This window comes from Salvelinus sp. IW2-2015, linkage group LG35, assembly GCF_002910315.2.
Source record: "Salvelinus sp. IW2-2015 linkage group LG35, ASM291031v2, whole genome shotgun sequence".
NCBI classification, from domain to species: domain Eukaryota; kingdom Metazoa; phylum Chordata; class Actinopteri; order Salmoniformes; family Salmonidae; genus Salvelinus; species Salvelinus sp. IW2-2015.
In genome coordinates, this window is record NC_036874.1 from 15,932,810 (window position 1) to 15,957,553 (window position 24,744).

Here is a 24,744-nt window from a genome sequence, read left to right on the forward strand (position 1 = left end):
CAATATTACCGCTTGATAATAAGCCCAATTCCAGAATGTATGTCAACGCAGAATATGAATTTGATATTGTCTATAGCTTCGATCAGTTAAATTATGTCAGTTCTGAACAGTGCCAGRCAGTGCCAGTGAGGCTCTCACCTGTTTAAGGATCTGTGCAGCCATTTCGTGGCTGCAGTCGAAAATAATGCGAAACTCCCGTCCTCTCTTCATCTCCTTGAGGAGAGGCCTGGTGTCCTCACCGTCAAGAGGGAGCTGGCGAATCTTTAGCCTGATGTTATACCTGGAGGGGGCCATTATCAGTTCCTGTAGTCTAATAAGACCTTTAGGAAACAAACATCAGAAAGCTAACAGCCACGCACAACATCATTCAACTGTCAACGCACACATATCAAAAACATTTAACAAAATGAATATTTTGCTTCTTGTAAAGTGTCATTTAGTTGTTTGGTGGTTGATCTTACACATATCACATTTATCAGACAAAAGTATCACAATTCAAAAGAATATACTGTAGAGTATTACAAATCCTAAGTTTCCGGAAAGCTTTCTATCGCTACGATTGGACTTAAGCTGATCTCAGTACTACGAAGCTTTCGAGAAACTCACCCCCCCCATTAGTTAGAAAACGTCATACTCCCACCTGTACTGTCATCGTATACGACTGTGGCTGTTTTCCACTTCAGGAACTGCACCAAATCCAAGATGCCGTAGCTGAGAGAAGAGTAATCCGGGTACAGGTTGGCGTAAAATGTGTCCCTGTTGTCCATAGGGTGATGTTTCCATCGCACCTGGATGTGTGGCACTTCCAACGCATTGCAGATGGACTGGACGGCGTTTGAGGACGAGCTATGTGANTTGTGGCGGTGGCACTGCAGCGAGTTGACCGTCATCTGTGGTGCGTGCTGGTAGGAGACGGACACGATGTGGACCGCGTCGTACGTCAGAGCAGCATCTGTCTGGAATAAAGGGGGACATTATTTCAGCTGACGGCTGTGGACAAGGGGAGTCCACTCCCTTAGCACCAGTAGCAGCAAAAGTGTTTGAGAAAAAGCTAACAAAGGGAAATCAAAGCGCTCAGATTTGTCTTATTTTCCAGATAGCATGCCCGAGAAAGTGAGCTCAACTCCTTTTGTAAATATGGATATGACGCTTTCCAGGCAAGTAAGACGAAATTAAAGGCAGCCTACCTTGATGTTTGTATCACCTAGATTCTATCTCATACGGAGTTCCGGGAGCAATTAAAAGTGCATACTACACGGAGCGAGTGCGCTCCTTTCCATAAAACCCCTCCTTCTCCACACAGAAATAATGAGACCTGTGAGAGTACCGTGTGGGTGTATCAGAACCCCAGTCAAATTTCAGGACTAGATAAACAAACAACGAGGGATTGCCACAATATAATATTCATGTTGAATATACCACGCGCGTGTTTAACTCTTTATCTCCCATTAGCGACGCTCGCTCTTTAAGTTAGAGCGTAAAAGGAGGCTTTATTGGAATATCAGGGATGGGATTTGCGATTATTGGATTTAGACCATTGTGATGGGATTTGAGAATGATTATGAACTCCCCTGAATACATTGAATGAAGCAGTTCAGAATTTAGTAGACTGTGACCCTCCTGCTTCCAAGCGCTTCTTATCTGACATTATGATGATAATAGGACCCAATAGTATCACCATTGTCATTATTATTAGCATCATTGGTGGTACATAGCAGTAGTAGTAATAGTAGTAATACTGTTACTAAGTGGTAATATAGTGGTAATACGACAGATTGGAATATAATGTTCTATGCATGTTCTTCAGAAATGTTGTTAATGACATACAATTTTGAGAGCAGGGCTGGTGAAAGACAATTATGAGAGCATGGCTGGTATATAGATATCAATATGATGTCTTTCATGCTGATTTTAGCATACTATCAGCCTCAGAATTCCACAACAGAGGACCAAAAGCATACCGTCATGATCCCCTCCAGGAGACCCGAGTCGGGCTTGGGAGGTATCTGCCTCTCTTGGGACCACTTCTCAACGATGGACGCCACCTGAGGGTTGTCCACGTTGAGGATGCGGAAGCCGGTCATGTTGACGCCACAGAAACGGTAGGGCTCCAGGTCGATAGCCATGAGGTCCTTCAGAAAGAGAGGGRTGAAACAAAGAGTAGATGATCTTGTTCAGCTTTAGACGGCTGGGATTGGGGCCTCATTGTTACTGCCAGAGAGGCCTTTAGGGAAGCCGCTTTGTGCTCCCATAAAAAGAGGGGATAGAGAGGGTGGTAAATGGGAGATATATTGAAGTGAAATAAAGGACTGAGCTTTGAGCCGTCAGGAGGATAAGGGTCTGGTGTTTCGAGTGTAGTGTGTGCCTCAGTCAATGAAACCAAACACAAGGCTTGGTGTCAGTCTCTCTCAGTGTGGTTAAAACCATTCACTAAGTCTTATTCACAGAGGCATTTTGGTATGGTAGGTAGGTTCACTTAAACTACTAGATGGAAACCATGTTGAAAGGTTGACCTTAACATGGCATTACAAATTGACTTCCTCCAATSTAATTCAACCTGAACCTTCATGACTATACACAACCCCAACTGCAGGTATAAACAAAACCCTTTAAATGGCGAATTACAATGATACAGAGGGACCAGGTAAAACTGTGCTTTGATACTTTTATTATGTCTCTAAGGTTTGTGTTAGCTGGTTGTTGTGCAGAAGTAAAACCTGAAGGCATGACCTTTTACTTTGTGTTCTGCCGGCTGTGGCTTTTCCTAAATATTCCCTGAGTAAATGAGGCAGACGACATTCATCGCCTGAAAGGGGAACCACTTCATCTGCTGGATCCAATTAATAATGCAGCCGCTACAGTCCCTCCGCAACCCATAAGCAAACACAGATTTCTCTGAGCAACTGTAATTTCTAGGGCAGCCATCCCGGCTCAAGTGTGAAGTCACATGTCRACACATATCGTGTTGGAATGTGCCACGGGGCCTCGGAAAAGACATTTGCAGGAACATAATAGATATTTCATTAGCACCCTGTGGGGTTAGTGCTGGGGGAACGGGAGCGTGTAAGACACACGCTGAAGACCGCTTGCCTCCAGACACGGAAAATGTTTCTTTTTTTTCTCTCCACAAGCAGTAGGATTCATGTGGCACTAAATGTTTTACCATGGAGGATCAAAAAAAGTCCCTGTTGTACTAAATGCCATTTGTGGGCAACCATTTCCTTCAGGTTATGTGCACCGGGTTTATTGTGAAACATACAAGTTCCTTAAAAAGAATGTTCCGATAAGAAGTTGCGATGTAAATGATCTTGTAACTCAAGCACACATTCAAACAGCCATTCGAAGACTGTGAGTTGTTGAGGGCAATGTCAACCATTGCGAAGTATAAAATACCCTATAAAATACCCGCAGGTAATGGATTCGAACTAAACGTGCCACATTTATGAGAGTTGCATTCATCTTTGAATTCAGTTACTTGACTGAGAAAACTCTGAAATTCTGAAAACTACAGTTGTCAATACCACACAGTACCAGTACAGTACCACACATACAGTGGGATMTGTTCCTAGAKMAGCTGTTAACAGTATGAACCTGACACAGAGGCACTACCTTCAGAATGCTCCATATCACTGACAATACACTAAAACGGGAAGTAAAGGAAGGTTCTCAGCACCGATTATTGGAGATAACCCTGTAGGGTGTAAAGGGCTGAAGCTATGACAGCCTCATTKCAGAGGACAAGGCTGCTGCTATATTACCCTACTACCATTCTGGTATTACCTGTTCACGCTCTAATAATTTGGTGTCCCCAGGATGATAAACATGAACATTATCAAGGGGAATATTGTTGCCCTATATGTATTCATCATTTCAGGTAGAATCAAGCAGGTATAATCTTTGAAATGGCATGACCGTCAGTGCGTTTATATTTAACTAGGCAAGTCATTTAAGAACAAATTGTTATTTACAATGACGACAGTGGGTTAACTGCCTTGTTCAGGGGCAGAACAACAGATTTTTACCTTGTCAGCTCGGGTATTCGATCCAGCAACCTTTTGGTTACTGGCCCAATGCTCTAACCACTAGGCTACCTGCCGCCCCGAAATCCTATGTTTTGAGAAATGTTATGTACAGTAGCTGTAGTGCAGCACTCAACTCAGGCAACTGTTATTTCAAATAGATACTAAGCTAAAATGCGTGTCTGTATATTTTATATCATATTTGAAGTACTCGACCGTYAATAACTCAACCAGTTTCTCTCACACTTGGTTGAGACCTACACAGTGTGACAGAGACAGCTTTGGGTACTATTAAAACGCTTGTTGGGATAGGCCTACACAAATGACGACGCATGGCAGAACGATGCCATTGCCATGCTGCCGACCATGAAAGATGACACGCATCACACCCAGCCCTGTATGTCATATTGTCTTATCAAAACAGACTGGCCAAGTCCATCATGCTAGGGCCTGTCTAGCCCCCATCCTCCTGATCCCCAGTGTGAGTGCGTGTTTGCGAGCGTGTGAGTGTGTGTGAGAGACATAGAGACAGATAGCGAAAGAGAGAGAGAGAAAGAGAGAGAGAGAGAGAATTCCGTCCAATAGGAACACATACAGCACCATCACCATGGGGACCACTGTATTAATCCTGCCCTGTCCTTTTGTCACCAGACAGAAAGATTCAATCTGTGCTGCCCAGCCTTGTACTCTGCTGGGAGCAGTGAACAGACTGGGCACAGGACCCAATAACACACCCGAGGGAGGTCGTTGTCTCCTATTAATGTGTTTCTGTATTGTGAGTTAGTGTTTCTGACGTCCTCCAAATTCAATATGGCAGTAGGGGATATTCAAGGTGGAACTAGGAATAGTTTGTTGATGAAAGGACACAGGATGTGCATATACAGTATAACCCTYGAAGAAAATGTCCTGAGCCAAAGTCTTACTCGAATTGTGGTGTGACTCCCCAAAAAATAAAAAAATGGTAAACACCTGTGCTTATTCTGAACAAAATGACATCTAGCTAAAARGGGCCATTAGACTACAGCACTCAAAAGGGTGGAAAGGACAAGGCTGCACTAACTGAAAAAATGCTTGTGCATGTTCTACAATCAAAACACTGACGTGTTAGTGTTCAATCAATATGTCTCACAATGGGGGATGATGTCCAAAATAATCTGACATAATACACAATAGGCCTAATCAGTAATCTACTTTCCCACAAGATTCATTGTAGGTTATCTGCATGAATATGTTTCCTCAATCAAACTCTCAAACGACATTCTCCATCATCTACTTCCAATCTGTTGCCTTTGTGCTACCTTTTCAAAGACTTCTGTTGACTTTAACAGCGATAGAAGTGTTTACAGGTGGCGGATTATTGAAGACTCCATTACGCTGCCAGTTAGTCAAACAAAATTGGTATTGTGTACCGGATCCAAACCCCCATCGGCAATTAAACAGCATTCATCAAAACAATCTAATGGTGGGGAGATTGGGGGGGGAAATATGACTCGATTTGCATTAGCAAGCATTGTAAATTACCAGAGTGGTGAAGATGTAGTGGTAGTACTCTGTCATCATTCCCATTGTCTGGGCCTGTAGGGGAGAGAGAGGGAGAGATGAGGAGGAGAGAAAGAGAGAGGAATGGAGAGACAAGACAATGAAGAAGGTCACTGTGTCACGCTGGGGTAATTTGCAATCAATATCCACAGTCAAAACAAACATTGGCAAGCAAACGGCGAACGCCATCGAAGCCGTTCAGGAGCAATGGGAGAAAAGCCACAGGTCTTAATGAGTGTATTGACCATCGCTGTGTGTCGTCGTTGCCAAGTTCGTGATGCTGTTTTTGTTGCAATTATGGCRCCACATGTGACCCTTGGATAATAWAGTAAAAGCAAGWTGTGATTCTATGCTGCCTGAGGGCTTTTTCGACACCATGCATTTAAAGGGTTTGCAATTGTTCTGATCACGTGACTCCTTCCCTGGAGAAAGGGGGCCTTCATTCAAAGACGTGAGCAGTACTCTGTTCCTCCTATTTCACCATCCCCCCCATCACAACCACCACTTGTTTCACTCAATCTACATTCAAATCTTCTACGTTCCCATGGCGGCAGTATTTCCTGTTTAATTGTACCATCTGTTGTGAAGAATACCCAAGGTTATGCAAATAAATTGCTGTGTTATTTGGAAGTGGAAGTCTCTTCTCCATTTACTGCACCTACCGACTACAAAGAAAATTAATGACACTATCAATACTATAAGATGTCAGAAGGGAAAAAGTATTTACAACGCATGTCAATTTATTGATATAGGATCTCCGCTATTGTTGGATGAATACCTGCCTATGGAAAGTATAGCGCCCAAATGTAATTTTCATTAAATGTCTGGGAGATTTTTTTTATATATAACCTGCAATTTCAAAGTCACATTAAGATCTGTGTGTTTTGGGTCCCTCACCTGACTCTACTACATCCTCATCAACCTCGTTTTATTGGCCTCCATCTGTCTCTCTCTCCCCCGGTGGCCGAGCCACTTAAAGAAACGTGACAAAAAGTACTACCAGGATGGAACCGTCGCTAAAGGGGTCAGCGCTTTTTAAGAGACACCTGGGATATAGCTCTGGGACAGGTCCAGACAGAAGGTCTGGTCCTGCCATGTTTTCCATTTATTTTCTCTACACCTGCAGGGGGGATATGAACTGACGAGGGGAGGTTGTTTTAGGTGAGAACACCAGASAGGCTGCAGAGTGCAGACAGACAGGTAGAGAGCAGGGCAAGTTCAAACGTAGGGTACTGCAGAAGTCTTGGAATAGTGTTATACATGTCTATTTTTAAAGAGGGCTTTATAAATACAAGATACATTTTTGATGCAACATCCATTATCCTACCCAGAGTTGCTGAATATCTCTTTTTCCTCAGAAGAGTCATATCTAACAGAAGGGGTATGACGCATAAGGCCAGCAATCTTTTGAATATATTATTTTGTTTCAACCATCAACACATCAAACGTAAACTGAACTACTTATGTCAAAATGCATTTGTATTACGTTCTTCGGAAGCCATTCTTTGCCTCAAGAAGACATGTCTCCTCACCACATGCTGTAAGCGATAAATCTGTGATGGTCTATATTTTGCAGTTTATTGGTCTGATATGCATCTGTAACCACTGTATGCAGATTACAGTGGAAGAGACATGAGCCGAGTTCAGCAATTTTCATCAGAAGCCACAGTATGTGCTTCAATATCAATATTAAAATCAACAAAGTGTTCCTGGTGTGTGAGTTAGAACATCAAATAACAGCATTTAAACTGTAGTGTAAAAGGCAATACATATCATGGCAACCAAAATAAGCACGGCAAAACACATAATATTTACTTTGAAAAACAGATTTACATAACTCAATTTTGACACTGTTGCAATACCGTTTTCCAAAAAAGCAGAACAATTTTTTTCTAAGACAATATTACCGCTTGATAATAAGCCCAATTCCAGAATGTATGTCAACGCAGAATATGAATTTGATATTGTCTATAGCTTCGATCAGTTAAATTATGTCAGTTCTGAACAGTGCCAGRCAGTGCCAGTGAGGCTCTCACCTGTTTAAGGATCTGTGCAGCCATTTCGTGGCTGCAGTCGAAAATAATGCGAAACTCCCGTCCTCTCTTCATCTCCTTGAGGAGAGGCCTGGTGTCCTCACCGTCAAGAGGGAGCTGGCGAATCTTTAGCCTGATGTTATACCTGGAGGGGGCCATTATCAGTTCCTGTAGTCTAATAAGACCTTTAGGAAACAAACATCAGAAAGCTAACAGCCACGCACAACATCATTCAACTGTCAACGCACACATATCAAAAACATTTAACAAAATGAATATTTTGCTTCTTGTAAAGTGTCATTTAGTTGTTTGGTGGTTGATCTTACACATATCACATTTATCAGACAAAAGTATCACAATTCAAAAGAATATACTGTAGAGTATTACAAATCCTAAGTTTCCGGAAAGCTTTCTATCGCTACGATTGGACTTAAGCTGATCTCAGTACTACGAAGCTTTCGAGAAACTCACCCCCCCCATTAGTTAGAAAACGTCATACTCCCACCTGTACTGTCATCGTATACGACTGTGGCTGTTTTCCACTTCAGGAACTGCACCAAATCCAAGATGCCGTAGCTGAGAGAAGAGTAATCCGGGTACAGGTTGGCGTAAAATGTGTCCCTGTTGTCCATAGGGTGATGTTTCCATCGCACCTGGATGTGTGGCACTTCCAACGCATTGCAGATGGACTGGACGGCGTTTGAGGACGAGCTATGTGACGGCCCAAATATTGCCACTACACCTAAAGACAGTTGGTCACAGGCTAGAATGGCAAGAACAGAGAGAGAGTTAACTCTAGGAAAGACACCATATCATGTCATGACGTTCAACAAGTGAGATGAAAAAGATATATATATATGAATTATCAAAAGAAAATCGAGATGGATAATTTTGCCACCACAAAGAAAAATTGTTGTAGACTTATATGTCTACTAGAATAAATCCTGGTTTCAGAGTGCAGTTAATGAACTAACATCAAACAAAATACCACTATTAAAAATCTATAACAGCCAAATATATAATAATGCACTATGAGTTAAACTAATGAAACCCCTTGCCAGAAAGACTTGCAATAAACCTTTAGGTTGATTTGTTATGGTCTGTTGTCATCCAATGGCCTTGCTTCCATCCATTCCACAGCGTGGCCATTGGCCGCAATCCCTGGGCAAACAAAGTGCATGTCACTCACCTTTTCTCGACGCTTCAAAACTGTCGTAGATATTAATCCTCTGTATGTCGTACGTTAACGTCGTGTTGGGCAATAAAGTCCTGTTTCTGTTGATGTTGTTCACTGCAAATTTAAAGGCAAGCTCCTCTGGGCTGACGAGCGGCACCGGTCCCTCTGTTTGTTCGAAAATCCCCCCTGAGAAAAAGGAGACAGTCACATTAGCTCAAGGCCAACTGGTCTGGAACACAGTTGTCTGAAACTACTGCCAAAATTCTTAAGGGGTTTTGCACTAAACACTGGCAGTGGACTAGATTGTGTACATTAGAGCCGGCATTAGATTTGCTCTGTAAACAGACAGAAAGCCACACTCCATTTCAGGGAATGCTGTGAATACCAACAGCAGCTTTGATATCTGCTGCAGTAATGGAAGAGAGTGAGGAGAGTGAAAATGGCTCCAACAGAACAGGAGCTCAGCTTCTTCTCTAATGCATTGTCCTTTTAGTTCACTTTAAAATACAGGTGGATCAGATAACTTGGAGTAGGTACTAGACTACTCAGGTATAATAGAAATATTGAATTAAATCACTATTATTATCACTAAATTTAGCATGTTGTATTTAGGGCCCTTGGTATTGCCGTATTGTATCAGTTAGATATGAGTATCATAAATTTCCATGTAAAAAAATAATCTAACTAAATACGATCAACTTTTTCTTCTTTWTATTTAAAAACACCAATTAGAGTATATCTCGAAACTTAAACAACCTGAGTTTTTTTTAAACTCAGTTTTTCACAATTTCTGACATTTAATCCTAGTAAAAATTCCCTGTCTTTGGTCAGTTAGGATCACCACTATATTTTAAGAATGTGAAATGTCAGAATAATAGTAGAGAGAATTATTTAATTCAGCTTTTATTTCTTTCATCACATTCCCAGTGGGTCAGAAGTTTACATACACTCAATTAGTATTTGGTAGCATTGCCTTCAAATTGTTTAATTTGGGTCAAATGTTTCGGGTAGCCTTCCACAAGCTTCCCACAATAAGTGAATTTTGGCCCATTCCTCCTGACAGAGCTGGTGTAACTGAGTCAGGTTGTAGGCCTCTTTGCTCGCACACGCTTTGTCAGTTCTGCCCACCCATTTTCTATCGGATTGAGGCCAGGGCTTTGTGATGGCCACTCCAATACCTTGACTTTGTTGTCCTTAAGCCATTTTGCCACAACTTTGGAAATAGTCTTGGGGTCATTGTCCATTTGGAAGACTCATTTGCGACCAAGCTTTAACATCCTACTAATGTCTTGAGATGTTGCTTCAATATATCCATCCTCATGATGCCATCTATTTTGTGAAGTGCACCAGTCCCTCCTGCAGCAAAGCACCCCCACAACATGATGCTGCCACCCCCGTAATTCAGGGTTGGGATAGTGTTCTTCGGCATGCAAGCATCCCCCATTTCCTCCAAACATAACGATGCTCATTATGGCCAAACAGTTCTATTTTTGTTTCATCAGACCAGATCATTTCTCCAAAAAGTATGATCTTAGTCCCCATGTGCAGTTGCAAACCATAGTCTGACTTTTTTACGCGGTTTTGGAGCAATGGCTTCTTCCTTACTGAGCGGCCTTTCAGGTTATGTCGATATAGGACTCGATTTACTGTGGATATAGATACTTTTGTACCCGTTTAGCATCTTCACAAGGTCCTTTGCTGTTGTTCTGGGATTGATTTGCACTTTTCACACCAAAGTACGTTCATCTCTAGGAGACAGAACGCATCTCCTTCCTGAGCGTTATGATGGCTGCGTGGTCCCATGGTGTTTATACTTGCATACTATTGTTTGTACAGATGAACATGGTACCTTTCAGCCATTTGGAAATTGCTCCCAAGGATGACCCGGACTTGTGGAGGTCGACAATTTTTCTTCTGAGGGCTTGGCTGATTTCTTTTGATTTTGCGATGATGTCAAGCAAAGAGGCACTGAGTTTGAAGGTAGGCCTTGAAATACATCCACAGGTACACCTCCAATTGACTCAAATTATGTTAATTAGCCTAACAGAAGCTTCTAAAGCCATGACATCATTTTCTGGAAGCTGTTTAAAGGCACAGTCAACTTAGTATCTGTAAACTTCTGACCCACTGGAATTGTGATACAGTGAATTATAAGTGAAATAATCTGTCTGTAAACAATTGTGGAAAAATGACTTGTGTCATGCACAAGGAAGATGTCCTAACCGACTTGCCAAAACTATAGTTTGTTAACAAGAAATTTGCCGAGTGGTTGAAAAAACAAGTTTTAATGACTCCAACCTAAGTGTATGTAAACTTCCGACTCAACTGTATCAAAATAAGGCAGAAAAAAAACTGACCAAGAACTTGGCTCTGATCGACACACCTTCCCATCAATATCTCAGTGTTTCCCTGGAGACAGAATCAGCACCTGTGGTCTACTGCAAGTGGTCAACGGAATCACAGACCTCTGCTGCTACAGTGCCTCAGAAAGTATTCACACCCCTTGTTGTTTTCCACATGTTGTTGCGTTACAAAGTGGAATACAAAAATCAATATTATTGGAAAATAAACCACTACTATATCATGATTAGATAAGTATTCAACACCCTGGGTGAATACATGTTAGAATAACCTCAAATCAAATCAAATTTTATTTGTCACGTACACCTGGTTAGCAGATGTTAATGTATACGAAATGCTTCTGGTCTGGTTTAAGACCCCATCATAGCAATGAGACTGCACTTGTGAAGGTGGTAAATTACCTTTTAATTAATGGCGTCAGACCGAGGCTCTGCATCTGTCCTCGTGCTCCTAGACCTTAGTGCTGCCTTTGATACCATCGATCACCACATTCTTTTGGAGGGATTGGAAACCCAAATTTTGTCTACACGGACAAGTTCTGGCCTGGTTTAGATCTTTATCTGTCGGAAAGATATCAGTTTGTCTCTGTGAATGGTTTGTCCTCTGACAAATCAACTGTACATTTCGTGTTCCTCAAGGTTCCGTTTTAGGACCACTATTGTTTTCACTATAATTTTACCTCTTGGGGATGTCATTTGAAAAATAATGTTAACTTTCACTGCTATGCGGATGACACACAGCTGTACATTTCAATGAAACATGGTGAAGCACCAAAATTGCCCTCGCTAGAAGCCTGTGTTTCAGACATAAGGAAGTGGATGGCTGCAAACCTTCTACTTTTAAACTCGGACAAAACAGAGATGCTTGTTCTAGGTCCCAAGAAACAAAGAGATCGTCTATTGATCTGACAATTAATCTTGATGGTTAATCTTGATGGTTGTAAAGTAAATAAAACTGTGAAGGACCTCGCGTTACTCTGGACCCTGATCTCTCTTTTGACGAACATATCAAACTGTTTCAATGACAGCTTTTTTCCATCTACGAACATTGCAAAAATCAGAAACTTTCTGTCCAGAAATGATGCAGAAAAATGAATCCATGCTTTTGTTACTTCTAGGTTAGACTACTGCAATGCTCTACTTTTCGGCTACCCGGATAAAGCACTAAATAAACTTCAGTTAGTGCTAAATACGGCTGCTAGAATCCTGACTAGAAACAAAAAATTGAATCTATTTACTCCAGTGCTAGCCTCCCTACACTGGCTTCCTGTTAAGGCAAGGGCTGATTTCAAGGTTTTACTGCGGTCTCAACTTTAAGTCTTTACTGAAGACTCATCTCTTCAGTGGTCATATGATTGAGTGTAGTCTGGCCCAGGAGTGTGAAGGTGAACGGAAAGGCTCTGGAGCAACGAACCGCCCTTGCTGTCTCTGCCTGGCCAGTTCCCCTCTCCACTGGGATGCTCTGCCTCTAACCCTATTACAGGGGCTGAGTCACTCGCTTACTGGTGCTCTTTCATGCCGTTCCTAGGAGGGTGCGTCACTTGAGTGGGTTGAGTCACTGACGTGGTCTTCCTGTCTGGGTAGGCGCCCCCCCTTGGGTGTTGCCGTGGCGGAGATCTTTGTGGGCTATACTCGGCCTTGTCTCAGGATGGTAAGTTGGTGGTTGAACATATCCCTCTAGTGGTGTGGGGGCTGCGATTTGGCAAAGTGGGTGGGGTTATATCCTTCCTGTTTGGCCCTGTCCGGGGGTATCATTGGATGGGGCCACAGTCTCTCCTGACCCCTCCTGTCTCAGCCTCCAGTATTTATGCTGCAGTAGTTTATGTGTCGGGGGCTAGGGTCAGTTTGTTATATCTGGAGTACTTCTCTGTTCTTATCCGTGTCCTGTGTGAATTTAAGAATGCTCTCTCTAATTATATCTTTCTCTCTTTCTTTTCTCTCTCTCGGAGGACCTGAGCCCTAGTACCATGCCTCAGGACTACCTGGCATGATGACTCCTTGCTGTCCCCAGTCCACCTGGCCTTGCTGCTGTTCCAGTTTCAACTGTTCTGCCTGCGGCTATGGAACCCTGACCTGTTCACCGGACGTGCTACCTTTCCCAGACCTGCTGTTTTCAACTCTCTAAAGAGCAGGAGCGGTAGAGATGCTATGAAAAGCCAACTGACATTTACTCCTGAGGTGCTGACTTGCTGCACCCTCGACAACTACTGTGATTATTATTATTTGACCATGCTGGCATTTATGAAAGTTTTTTGAACATCTTGGCCATGTTCTGTTAAAATCTCCACCCGGCACAACCAGAAGAGGACTGGCCACCCCTCATAGCCTGGTTCCTCTCTAGGTTTCTTCCTAGGTTTTGGCCTTTCTAGGAGGTTTTCCTAGCCACCGTGCTTCTACACCTGCATTGCTTGCTGTTTGTGGTTTTAGGCTGGATTTCTGTACAGCACTTTGAGATATCAGCTGATGTAAGAAGGGCTATATAAATAACATTTTGAATTTGATTTGATTTGATTAATGCGAGTGTATCAAAATGCTTGTGCTTCTAGTTCCGACCATGCAGTAATATCTAACAAGTAACCTAACAATTTCACAGCATCTACCTTATACACACACAAGTGTAAAGGAATAAATAAGAATATGTACATAAAAATATATGGATGAGCGATGGCCGAACGGCATAGGCAAGATGCAGTAGATGGTATAGAGTACAGTATATACATATGAGATGAGTWATGTAGGATATGTAAACATTATTAAAGTGGCGCTATTTAAAGTGGCTAGTGATACATTTATTATATACATTTTTCATTATTGACGTGGCTAGAGATGAGTCAGTATGTTGGCAGCAGCCACTCAATGTTAGTGATGGCTGTTTAACAGTTTGATGGCCTTGAGATAGAAGCTGTTTTTCAGTCTCTCGGTCCCCRCTTTGATGCACCTGTACTGACCTCGCCTTCTGGATGATAGCGGGGTGAACAGGCAGTGGCTCGGGTGGTTGTTGTCCTTGATGATCTTTTTGGCCTTCCTGTGACATCGGGTGGTGTAGGTGTCCTGGGGGGCAGGTAGTTTGCCCCTGTGATGCGTTGTGCAGACCTCACTACCCTCTGGAGAGCCTTACGATTGTGGGCGGAGCAGTTGCCGTGCCAGGCGGTGATACAGCCCAACAGGATACTCTCGATTGTGCATCTGTAAAAGTTAGTGAGTGTTTCTGGTGACAAGCCGAATTTCTTCAGCCTCCTGAGGTTGAAGAGGCACTGCTGCGCCTTCTTCACCATGCTGTCTGTGTGGGTGGACCATTTCAGTTTGTCCGTGATGTGTATGCCGAAGAACTTAAAACTTTCCACCTTCTCCACTACTGTCCCGTCGATGTTTATTTTACCTTTATTTTACTAGGCAAGTCAGTTAAGAACAAATTCTTATTTTCAATGACGGCCTAGGAACAGTGGGTTAACTGCCTGTTCAGGGGCAGAACGACAGATTTGTACCTTGTCAGCTCGGGGATTTGAACTTGCAACCTTTCGGTTACTAGTCCAACGCTCTAACCACTAGGCTACCCTGGCGCCCCGATGTGGATAGGGGGCTGCTCCCTCTGCTGTTTCCTGAAGTCCACGATCATCTCCTTTGTTTTGTTGACATTGAGTGTGCGGATATTTTCCTGACACCACACTCCGAGGGCCCTCACCTCCTCCCTGTAGGCCGTCTCGTCGTTGTTGGAAATCAAGCCTACCACTGTAGTGTCGTGTGCAAACTTGATGATTTAGTTGGAGGCGTGCATGGCCACGCAGTCATGGGTGAACAGGGAGTACAGGAGAGGGCTGAGAACGCACCCTTGTGGGGYCCCAGTGTTGAGGATCAGCGGGGTGGAGATGTTACCTACCCTCACCACCTGGGGGCGGCCCGTCAGGAAGTCCAGGACCCTTTGGCAGTGATTAAAGCTGTGAGTCTTTCTGGGTAAGTTTCTAAGAGCTTTGCACAACAGTATTGTACAATATTTGCCCATTATTCTTTAAAAGATTATTCAAGCTCTGTTGAGTTAGTTGTTGATCATAGCTAGAAAGCCATTTTCAAGTCTTGCAATACATTTTCAAAACTGTAACTAGGCCACTCAGGAACATTCTTGGTAAGCAACTCCAGTGTAAATTTGGCCTTGTTTTTTAGGCAATTGTCCTGCTGAAAAGTAGGAATTTGTCTCCCATTGTCTGTTGGAAAGCAGACTGAACCAAGTTTTGCTCTAGGATTTTGCCTGTGCTTAGCTCTATTCCATTTATTTTTATTATTAAAAAAAAATCCCTAGTCCTTGCTGATGACAAGGATACCCATAACATGATGCAGCCACCACCATGTTTGACAATATGAAGGGTGGTACTTGATGTGTTGTATTGGATTTGCCCCAAACATAACGGTTTAAATTTAGGAGAAAGTTAATTTCTATTGCAAACAGGATGCATATTTTGGATTATTATTCTGTACAGGCTTCCTTCATTTCACTCTGTATTTATGTTAGTATTGTGGAGTATCTACAATGTMRTTTATCCWTTCTCAGTAACCTYCTATCACAGCCAASTCTGTAACTCATTTTAAATCACCATTGGTGAAATCCCTGGGCGGTTTCCTTTCTCTCCGGCAACTGAGTTAGGAAGGGTGCCTGTATTTTTGTAGTGACAGTGTCTATTAATACATCCTCCAAAGTGTRATTAATAACTTTGTCATGCTCAAATGGATATTCAATGTATTTTTTCCCCCATCTACCAATAGATGCCCTGGTTGAATCTGTGCKTGCTGTTCGACTGTTCGACTGAGGGACTTGTATGTGTTAGGTACAGAGATGGGGWAGTGATTTAAAAATCATGCTAAACATTATTATTGCACATTGAGTGAGTCCATGCAACGTATTATTAAGCACACTTTTACTCCTGAACTTATTTAGGTTTGCCATAACAAAAAGATTGAATACTTATTGACTCAAGACAATTCAGCTTTGAATTTGTAATTAAGTTGTACAATTTTGAAAAACATAATTCCACTTTGACATTATGGGGTATTGCGTGTAAATCAGTGACACAATATCTCAATTTAATCAATTTTAAATTCAGGCAGTAACATGAAAATGTGGAAAAAGTCAAGGGGTGTGAATACTTTCTGAAGGCACTGTATTTGCAGTGGAAACGGAAGAAACCAAGCCCATTACGCTACAACAGTGTCCATATGTGGACAGCCTCAGAGTCACGTAACATTGAAGCTGTCCTCATATTCACACCATACACTATTTATGACTGTGAAACYCCCTTTGATTCCAAGGGGATGTGATTACTACATTAAGTAAATGCTGGAGTATATACTCATTTGACTGTTAAGAGGATAAAATGCGCATTGCTCGAAAGCACTTTTACAAATTTAATAAACAGGGAGACCTGCTCCTTGGGAAGAAACCCAGRGATAATTKGCATCATCCTTTTTCACAATCCTGCCATAAGCACAATGCCTAGGCTTTAATGTGTTAGGAATTTCCAGACGCATCAAATAATGAGGAATAAGCAGCTCAGTTTTGATACYACAATATCCACACTAATAAACAAAGGGGCATACTATTATTGAACGATAGTTACACAGACAATAAGCACTCCCGGTTAGGCAATGTAATGCAATTTATGACTGAGGGTAAACACAAATTGAGATGCAACTTTAGATTTGGAATTTGTTCTTGTGAACCTCAGTCAATGGGCTTCAGATTAACATGTTGACTCTTCTTAGTCTGCCTCACAAAGGCCCTTAATTAATCTCTTGGGTTGTAGCCTGATGCTAAATAACAGGCATCTAATTGCAGCTCCCTRTTTTCATAATTTGTCTCTCGTGAACATTTTTGGGAAATCAGCTGCATTTAAAAGCTACAATAGTTCACTCTAAATAAAACAATTGAACAGCTGTGTGTGAGAAAAAGCCCGAGCCTAATCTATGACCTTATAAAGAAAAGTTTGACATTACATAACCTTGCGTAATGTCAAGCTATAGTACGTGTCCTGAACCCCTCCGTGAGGCGTATGTGTGCAATACCATGAAATTCAATCAAACAAAGCACTAGACACAAGGTCAGATTCTAAAATAACATTTCACACCGCAACACTGCATCAATTATAGCAAACACAGGTCCATTCTAGTTGTGTCCACTGAGGGTAAACATAATAACAGTGTTGTTATATTCCACTTAAGACTACAATTTACTTGTTTTGTGTTGTACAATTGACATTTGTGTTTGATTTATCCATCCAGTTCTTGCCTCTTGCCAGTGCTGCTAAGCATGAAGCAAACCTCTCTAATACGGTCAATCTACATCTGTGTCATGAGTAGGGTTGCAAAACTCCGGGAACGTTCAATAAATTCTCTAGTTTCCCAAAATCCTGGTTGGGGGATTCCCAGAATCAGGAGGGGATAAGCAGKAAATCTAGACATGTCTAACCAGGATTTCACAAAATGTATTGACTTTTCCCAGACTTTTGCAACCCTAGTCCTGAGGATTCCATCTGAGTATGTCTGATTTTTACCAAATCACAATGAAAAATAGACGGGAACATTCAGAGAAATGCTCATCTTAATTCTCTGTATATCACATAAATTACAAAGCTGTGGTCTTAAATCTGTTTGTTGGTTACTGTAGATCTAATTAGTAGCTTGGCTAGAGCAAAAACAATCTGCTAGGAGTAAAATTGGGAGAGGAAATAGCAGGTCCACACTGTACCGGTTTCTCTATAAACCCTCCTTCCAATATAGCCTACCACACATTGTGCTTGTTCGCATTCACCATACTGCCAGACAGAACCACGCCAAGGCCTAAACAATAACACAATGTCATTTTGCTCTTGGATAAAGGTATGCTAGCCCATTGCATTTCTGAGTATAGCTCCTTTGTACTTTTTGTTCTCTGGTAGGATTCCCAATCTGCCTGTGAATAGCTTCCCTGCTCCCTCGATCTGTGAAAGCACTTAGCGATACAATGAGAGAAAAGATGCAAGCAAACAATGACCGTCACAAAGCACCTGCAAAACGCTGTAGGTTTGGATAATAGAACAGATTTGAGCTGTAATATGTTCCTCTTTAATGACATGTAACACACACTAACTCTCTCAATAGCCAGGTATTGGCTATGGAATTTGGTGGCAGTGACGGGATCTGAGAAGAAAGTGCAACTCGTGCGCTGTTTAGAGAGCTGAAGCATCAGAAAGCTTGCAATGATTTCCAATTCACGGAATACATTGTTTAAACGTACCCACAATTGCACATTGCACATTTGATCTTCTTATCCAAACGAGAGTTCATTTTTAAATTGACTGTACAGTCGCTGTTCGGTTTTTGTCAACTGCACCCATTCATCATCCGAATGCAAGCACTCAATCTTCAGTAATGTTTTAATGGTTTAATGATGCATTAACTACCTCTCGGAACCGCTAATACCATAACAAACAAATGTTCCTGCTCACATCTATCCATCTGTTGGAATTACAGAGTTGTTCTACATTTGTATAGTCATCTGCATAAGTTGTTAATGTAACTGACCTTATATCAAACCACTGAGCTAAAGTCTAGGTGTTAGCTCTGGGACCTATATAACACAAGTCTTTAGATCAACAAAAAAACAACAACACGATAACTCAGCACACAACTTCAATTCCCCGAACGACCTCCACAAAATGTGGAAATGCATATCATTCGTTAGTCTTAAAACAATTACTTGACCTTATGATACCAGTTGACTATGGTTGAGGCCCACAGACACAGTTCTGATTGGCTAGGTTGGGTAATGTAATGCATTATACTTAGTGAAGTGGAAGACTTTCATTATTACATCTGTCATGAAATGGACACTGACAGGAGTACAGAAATCAATATGATTCCTACCTAGATGACAACGATACACCTCTCCCGGGAATATAGGGAAAGTCATTTGTCTTTGTATTGGAACGACCATAAAGGGACTGATGTGACTCCTGTTGCAAATTTGCCCTAATATCCTGTTCACCCATGAGATGAAATCTTGTTTAACTTCTCACTGTCTTCACTGTCTGTACCCTGATTCTGCAACAGCACTCAAATGAATGCTTTGTAATGGGGGACAGTTTTACAAAGCATCTTATATCATCATAATACATTTAATTTGGCCCTATATAATCTTTAAGTCCATAATGAGAAAAAGGGTTTTAATTAAGATAGACCACCTTTTTTTGACTTGGTCTATATTGAATATACACCTAACTCTATCAAAGCTGAGAGACATCCTTATTTATTTGATAAAAAAATACATTTAAAAAAAAGGGTTTTATTGTCACATACACCAGATAGGTAGGTGCAGTGAAACGTGTTGTTTTACAATGTCAGCCATAGTACTACGGCGCACCTGGAGAAAATGAGGGTTAAGGGCAGGCACATCGACAGATTTTACACAATTTTGGCTCAGGTATTCGAACCAGCAACCTTTAAGTTACTGGCCCAACACTAACTGATAGTAATACTCTTGCAACCTTATAATGTTGTGATATCTCCTTCGTCACAGGCCTGTCAGGAAACGAACACATTTGTAAAATCTAATTTTATGCTCAAGTGGTTCGGCTTCTGCAATTTATCGCAGCTATCGCTTTCTCCCTCTTCTCCTCCTCTTCTCCTCCTCTCTCACTTTCTCCCTCCCTCTCTTTCCCAGCTTAGCGTGGCTGTGTTTTGATCTCATTATCGTTCTCAAACATCCACACCGGATAATCTGTCAAGGTCAGGAGCCTGCACTCGGCTTCGCATAGGGCACCTCGGTCCGAATTATGAGGATGAGGGGCGTTCTCTCAGTAGGAACTGGACTGAAGAAAATTTGAAAGAGAGCAGCCCAGAGCAGACAAAAACCAGATTTTACTATGTTTTATATATATTTCCACACKATGAGTTTGGAATAACACTGTGAAATTGTGAAAATTATGATAACAACCTTTTAGTGCATGGATCATCAACTAGATTCAGCCACGGGCCGATTTCTTTCTGGAGAGGATGGTCGGTGGGGCGGAACACAATTACAAATAATTTGTAGACTGCAAATTGACCGCAAGAAGCCCAAACAGATAAGTTTGACTAAAACATAATCACTTCAAACCTTGCTTACATTTGAATACGATCACCAGTCTCTCTATTATGCGTGGGAATACTTGAGAACAGATTTCTTAAATTAAAATGTAATTTAAGCTAATTTCCTTTTTCCAGTCTTTTATGTCCAACATGCTCAGAAAACAACCCGCCATTTGGGGAACCCTGTTTTAGTATGAGAGCCGTTTGAAAAGTTTTGGAGTGTTGGCCTGCCTGGCGAGATCACAATGTGGTAAATTAGTTAATAGACCAATAGAAAGAGGGATCCAAACTTTTCTGCCAATTTTCCCCTCCCCACTCAGACCACTCCCAGACAGTCCCTGAAAAATGATTGCTTGAGAAATTGCCTTTTGCTAAGAAGTTATTTCTGTTTATTTTTTACCATTTTAATTGAAAACAATCAAAGTACGGTACTTAATTGTTATGCAGAAATGATTTGCTACTGAAATTGGACCTTTGCGAGACAGTACCTCCCTGTTTCACTCTATCTTAATTAGTCCAACAAGAAACGTGCAAATGTTTTGCTGTAATGAATATGACCCTAGRCTTTTTCCAAAGGCAAGGAGACAGCTCCTTCAGCATATTGCTTTAGGAAGTGGTAGCTGAAAGCTGACAGTAAATGTGACTTGTTTCAGGAAACTAGGTGTATATCGCGCGTCACTACTTCACAGGAGAGCCATTTGAACATAAACATTTATTTTTTATCAAATTGCGTTTTTTGTCAGAAATGCCTTCTGGAACATGTGCACTTTCATGTGCCTTAATAACAAACGTGTATGCCATCTGTAAATACGAATACAATTGTTAAATTACAAGCCTTGTAGAAAAAGACAGGGACCTTCCCGCTTGCCATGATTGGATGAGATAATGGATGGGCTGGACATGCCGAGTGATGAGTTCGGATTGGTCCGCCATGTAGCTCGCTTCTGTCTATAACATGAGCTGCTCAGTATGTGTAGGTAATAATTTTCTAACATTTTTGAAAGATATCATGAAGAACTGCAAAAGTGTTTTTAATGCTCTCCACTTTCTGGAGGGCCAAGTTTTGAAATCAGTGGAATGCCCGGAGGATGCAGAGTATGATAGCTAAGGAGATGGAGAAATTCTGGTGTTTGATTACAAATATGCAGAGGGAGTCGAAAAAAGAACAAACAGAAGGCTGTTGTATTAAACACCTGTCTCCGGATTACATATTTAAACTAAGGGCAACCATGGCATCCGTGATAGAGAGGGAGAAGCATTCATCCATGTATACCGGTAAGAGAGATTAGTTAGCTAMATTTTCAGATATTATACGTTTCTAATTTTGTCAGAAAGTATTTTTCATTGCAAGTTAAAGTGTACTGTTAGCTAGCTAACTAACATTAGCTGACTGGGTCGCTAACTAACGTTACATGTATAAGCTATGTAACGTAAACTCACGTAAACTCGTACATTGCCTTGGTCCGTACAATTGCCCTTATTTTAGCGCCCCAAAAACGTAATACTTCCAGATCAACTGTAATGTCAATACCATTGTAAAGCACAATTTCTCCCCTTTCCAACATTATCAATTACATGACCTAAACGCTGCCCGTTTCGGCATAATTCAAGCAGGCAATGAGCCCCGTCGGGTATTTTTAAAAATGCGGGGTGGGGAAGCGAAACTAATGCATGATAGTGAGAAGGAGAGATTTTGTGTGGGAAAATTGCTTTTTTTACTCGATCTGTCCAACTTATCACCTTATCGCTTCTAAAATGTAAATAAAACACTATAAAGAGTTTATATAATGTGTCATTAAATACCTATTTGAAGGTTTGTGTCGAATTTGAATCGGGTTTTTAGGGCGGTGCTAAAGTGATCTTAGAAGTAAACAGCGGCTTTGAGAATGATGATGCATGCAATGATGACGCAAAAAATTACTAGGTATCCCCCTCTTACCCCCGTCACTGTCCATTTCTTGTTTTTAAAAGATGAGAGTGCTACACCTGGTGGAGAGAGACTAAGACAGAATAGTTGCTTTATGCGTGCTGTACGTTACGACATGACACGTACGATGTAACGGAGGGTCCGTTTTTTCTACTTTTCTCCAATACTATAGAGCAATTACCATGTCGATCAACGCTTGAATAGAACCTAGTTACACCCAGATTTTGGAGGTTACACAGTCGCTACAGTCCCATTAGTTTTCTTTGTAGCCTCGTTTGAATGTTGCGGTTGCGTACATTTGTACTGAATGGGGTGAGTTTACGTTAGTAATATTATTTGTATCTCAGAGCCATTTGCATTGCTAGTTATAGCCTAATGTTAGCTAGCTAGCTAACACTGAACCTAGTTGGTTAACCTTAGCTACCTGCAAATTCATGCAGGGTAGTAACGTTATGAGTTGGGATTATGGTTAATTGTTTAGCTAGCTAGCTAGCTAAAGTTTGCAAGTAACCATTTTACTGTACTGTTTACACCTTCTGTATGCTTTGCATGTGACAAATAAACTTAGATTGTATTTGATATAGTGTGTGTTTACCAGAGACGGTAATGTGAATAATGACCTGCACCAAAGTTAGTCAAATTAGGATAAATCGTTTGGCCAACAAGACAGTGTCCATGTTCTAAAATTCTCCGGTAGAATGTCCAGCTTTAATTTTGTCACATACAAAACAGTATGCTATTTTCTATAATTAGCTTGCCATTAACTTGTAAATAATGATCTTGTGAGTTTATTGTGAATGTATTTTCCTGTAATAATGAATAGAGTTAAGACATTGTCAGCTATATGATATGGTCATTATTTGAACTGGCTAGCTAGCTAACAAGCTAAAAATTAACATTGTTTAGAAATGTGCTTTTCATTGCCTGGTTTGCTAGATTGACATRTACTAAATTCACTTTTGAACGGACTGGTTTATGGGTGTTAAAATACACCAGTTATGCTATTTTGGACCACCAGGCTGCTGTCMTGCAGCCTGTTGTTTTTGTGTTTATACTTTTTCATAACGACAACGACAAGTTTGATGTCAGATGACAATAGAATGTTCATGATGTCACTGCGACAACTGTCTACAGGCGTGTCGATAGACGTTGTATAAACCAGCTTTATTCTTGAAATTCTTAGTTGTTTAGTACACTACTCACTCTGGTTAGCACATGGCCTCAGATAGGTGGGGCTAAGGCTTAAGAGGGTGTGAACGATGTTGACGGGGTGTAGACAAAGTAGAGCTCTCCAGTAGGTGTACCAAAACATTCAAAGGCCTTTTTCTCAAAAGTGGGATGACAAGTTGAACAACTTTCAAAGCAGAATTACTTTCCCATTGTCTCTCAACTGTAGTGTATGATATACCATGTTCTAGTTCTGAGTCTCTACTTTTATCCAATGTAAAAAAAAACATAATTTCAAATGTTGCTACATAAGCCTGAATCGAGCCGGTCGGTAAACAAATGTCTGAGGCCAGAACTTCATTACTTAGGGAACGTTAGAAATGTACATAATTGTTACCCAGGTTCATGCTTTTTCAATTCCAGTCAGAGGGAGTGTTTGGTCTTTTTTTATTTAGTCCAGGGGAGGGTCATGTAATTTGCAATCAATTAAATGTCATATTGCTCAGGGTTTGAGAATKAGTTACTTATTATAGTATATTGATGTGTGCCCAATGATGCCCCTCATCCCTGATTCTCTGCTGGCTGCACAATATCAAGTGCACCTAGTGTGGTCTCAATCAAATGATCCATAGCCTATACTATAGGCTATAGGCCTAGGCTATATGAAGAGCGTGCTCGTAGAAGTGCAGGGCAAAGTTATATTTTATGAGAAAATGTACTTTCTTCCAGAGTTTTTGCGCGGCTGGGATGGTGTATTTAAAACTAGGCWACACTKCRTTACACAATCATGAGACCTGGCCTGCACGGCTCTTGCTGATATAAACATTTTGTGTTGACTAACAACTAACTGTGCTGTGTACGGTGGCACTTCAGGAGGCGAGGCAAAGGCTTCTTCCGAAAATACCTTTTTATTTGTCCCAAAAACAATTATATCTGTGAGCGCGGACTAGACCTACTGATGTCCTGTTCAGTTTGCGAGGGAGAGGGCGRAGACGAGAAGGAGGACCAGAGGTAAGCTTGCTACCGCTATAACTGATTTTAATAAAACAATATGTTTTGTTGTCCATCATGAAGCTATTTATCAGAGTTATCAACCTCACAATTAGCCATATTTGAGTAATTGACTTAACTTACATTACTATGAGGAATCAGCTGTGGAGATGGACAGCGCATGGGTGCTGAAAGTAGGCAAAGAAGTCCTAWTTMATTGAAAGAGTCATCATTTTAACTTGGCTTTAGGATACTAACAACAAGAGGGCTTTGTGTTGGAGCATATTTCTTCCCATTCAATGAATGACAGGTACGCCTACCTGTTTRACAGATTAAATTATAGTCTTCTATCCATAGATTTTGTCAGCCAATTTCTTCAGTCACCAAGCAACCCTTAAATATCTCAGTGTCAGTGAAGACCAAATAGGGCTATCTTCTG

The 24,744-nt window shown here is 41.3% G+C and overlaps 1 protein-coding gene across 1 annotated transcript in view; it reads right to left on the minus strand.

Annotated features, from left to right (window-relative positions):
- The window catches only part of LOC111959035 (glutamate receptor ionotropic, kainate 3), a 149,684-nt gene that overhangs the window by 72,439 nt on the left and 52,501 nt on the right, over positions 1-24,744 (minus strand). The window contains exons 2-6 of the mRNA XM_070437366.1: positions 8,781-8,954; positions 8,097-8,354; positions 7,595-7,776; positions 5,541-5,594; positions 1,962-2,132 (exon numbers count right to left, since the gene is read on the minus strand). Coding sequence (XP_070293467.1) covers positions 1,962-2,132; positions 5,541-5,594; positions 7,595-7,776; positions 8,097-8,354; positions 8,781-8,954 — 839 coding nt within the window. The remainder of the gene's footprint in view (positions 1-1,961; positions 2,133-5,540; positions 5,595-7,594; positions 7,777-8,096; positions 8,355-8,780; positions 8,955-24,744) is intronic.